Consider the following 1,403-nt stretch of genomic DNA (forward strand, 5'->3'; position numbering starts at 1 on the left):
GAGGGGGGGGGGGGGGGGCTGGTGTGTGTGTCAGAACTATGAAACATTAATTCATGGTGATCTAAATCATGCAAAAACACAGATCTGTGGTTCTCTATCTACCTCTTAAGTTGTTTGTTTTTTTGGTCCCTCTGTTGTTCTTCAGGCGGAAATGATGAAGCAGGCATTCTCCAGTCAGAGACAGCTCCTCATAACAGCCTCCTCCTCCCAGAAGCCCTCTGATGTGAGTTAAACACACCTGGGGGGACCAACTCCTACAAGGGCCTGCAATTAAACTTTTTTTGTATCTTTTTTTTTTGTTTTTTTGGGCACTGTAGGAAGTCATCCAAGTGAAGAAAAAGTTTTCAAAATCCAGAAATCTAACGTTTTATCATGCCAACTATGAAAACATGTCATCTTTTTTTTCCCCATCAGGCAGTCTTGACAACTCTCCTGCAGCCGGTGTCCAAAGCGATCCAGCAGGTGCAGGCTTTTCGCGAGCAGAACCGCACCTCGCCGCACTTCAACCACCTCTCCGCCGTCAGCGAGAGCGTGCCTGCCCTCGGATGGATCGCCATGGTGAGGCTTGAGATGGAGTGGGGGCTGGGCAGGAAAGAAAACTTTATAGCAGTGTGGTTTGTGTGTTACAGTGAGTGACTTGGTGTACATTTGTGCTTTTTGTGTTTGCGGGTGGATTAATGACTGTACAGTAGCCAGACACAAGCTGCTCTTTGATTTTGTCATCACTGTTGGGTGAGCGACAGTTTCTGTCACATGACTATCAGCAACAGAGCTTCACTGTTGCATTAACTTTTCATTGTTGTATTGATTCATGAATAATTCATCAGCTTTTCAAATGGCAAATAACACATGCACTCATTCTTTGTACGCCTACAAGTGCATCTCAAAAATCTCATCATAAATGTAGTACTTTTACCACGTTGCTACTTTTACATTTGATATTATATAAAATATTTGGTGAAAATGAAACTGACACAAACTGTTGTGTGCTACATGTGTGAAAATGAAACTCTGGACAAAGTCTGGACCTGATTCCTCTGACAGTCTGGAGTTCATGTGTGGAAACAGCTTATGCTAAGATGGTTGCCTCTAGCTCCATACTCTAACTCTTGGCAAGAGCCTTATTTATTTATTTATTTATTTGTGCACACACTGATGCAGCTTATTTCCCTTGCTTTCTGTATTCCAGGCTCCTAAACCATGCCCCTATGTTAAGGAGATGCAGGATGCCGCTATGTTCTACACCAACCGTGTGCTCAAGGAATACAAGGAGAAGTATGTACAGCTTTTGTTTCCCCACATTGTCTGGAGCAGTAAAGGTGGTCACACTAATTTCACTAATCCTTTTGCAATTTTTTTTTTTTTTTTAAATTGCATCATGTTTTTGAGATTTTAAAACATCT

General features: G+C 42.3%; 1 protein-coding gene across 1 annotated transcript in view; it reads left to right on the top strand.

Annotated features, from left to right (window-relative positions):
• The window catches only part of cap1 (CAP, adenylate cyclase-associated protein 1 (yeast)), a 10,738-nt gene that overhangs the window by 6,230 nt on the left and 3,105 nt on the right, over positions 1-1,403 (top strand). Inside the window, exons 4-6 of the mRNA XM_020597592.1 lie at positions 146-223; positions 415-558; positions 1,190-1,275. Coding sequence (XP_020453248.1) covers positions 146-223; positions 415-558; positions 1,190-1,275 — 308 coding nt within the window. The remainder of the gene's footprint in view (positions 1-145; positions 224-414; positions 559-1,189; positions 1,276-1,403) is intronic.

This window comes from Monopterus albus, unplaced genomic scaffold, assembly GCF_001952655.1.
Source record: "Monopterus albus unplaced genomic scaffold, M_albus_1.0 scaffold34.1, whole genome shotgun sequence".
Taxonomy (NCBI): Eukaryota; Metazoa; Chordata; class Actinopteri; order Synbranchiformes; family Synbranchidae; genus Monopterus; species Monopterus albus.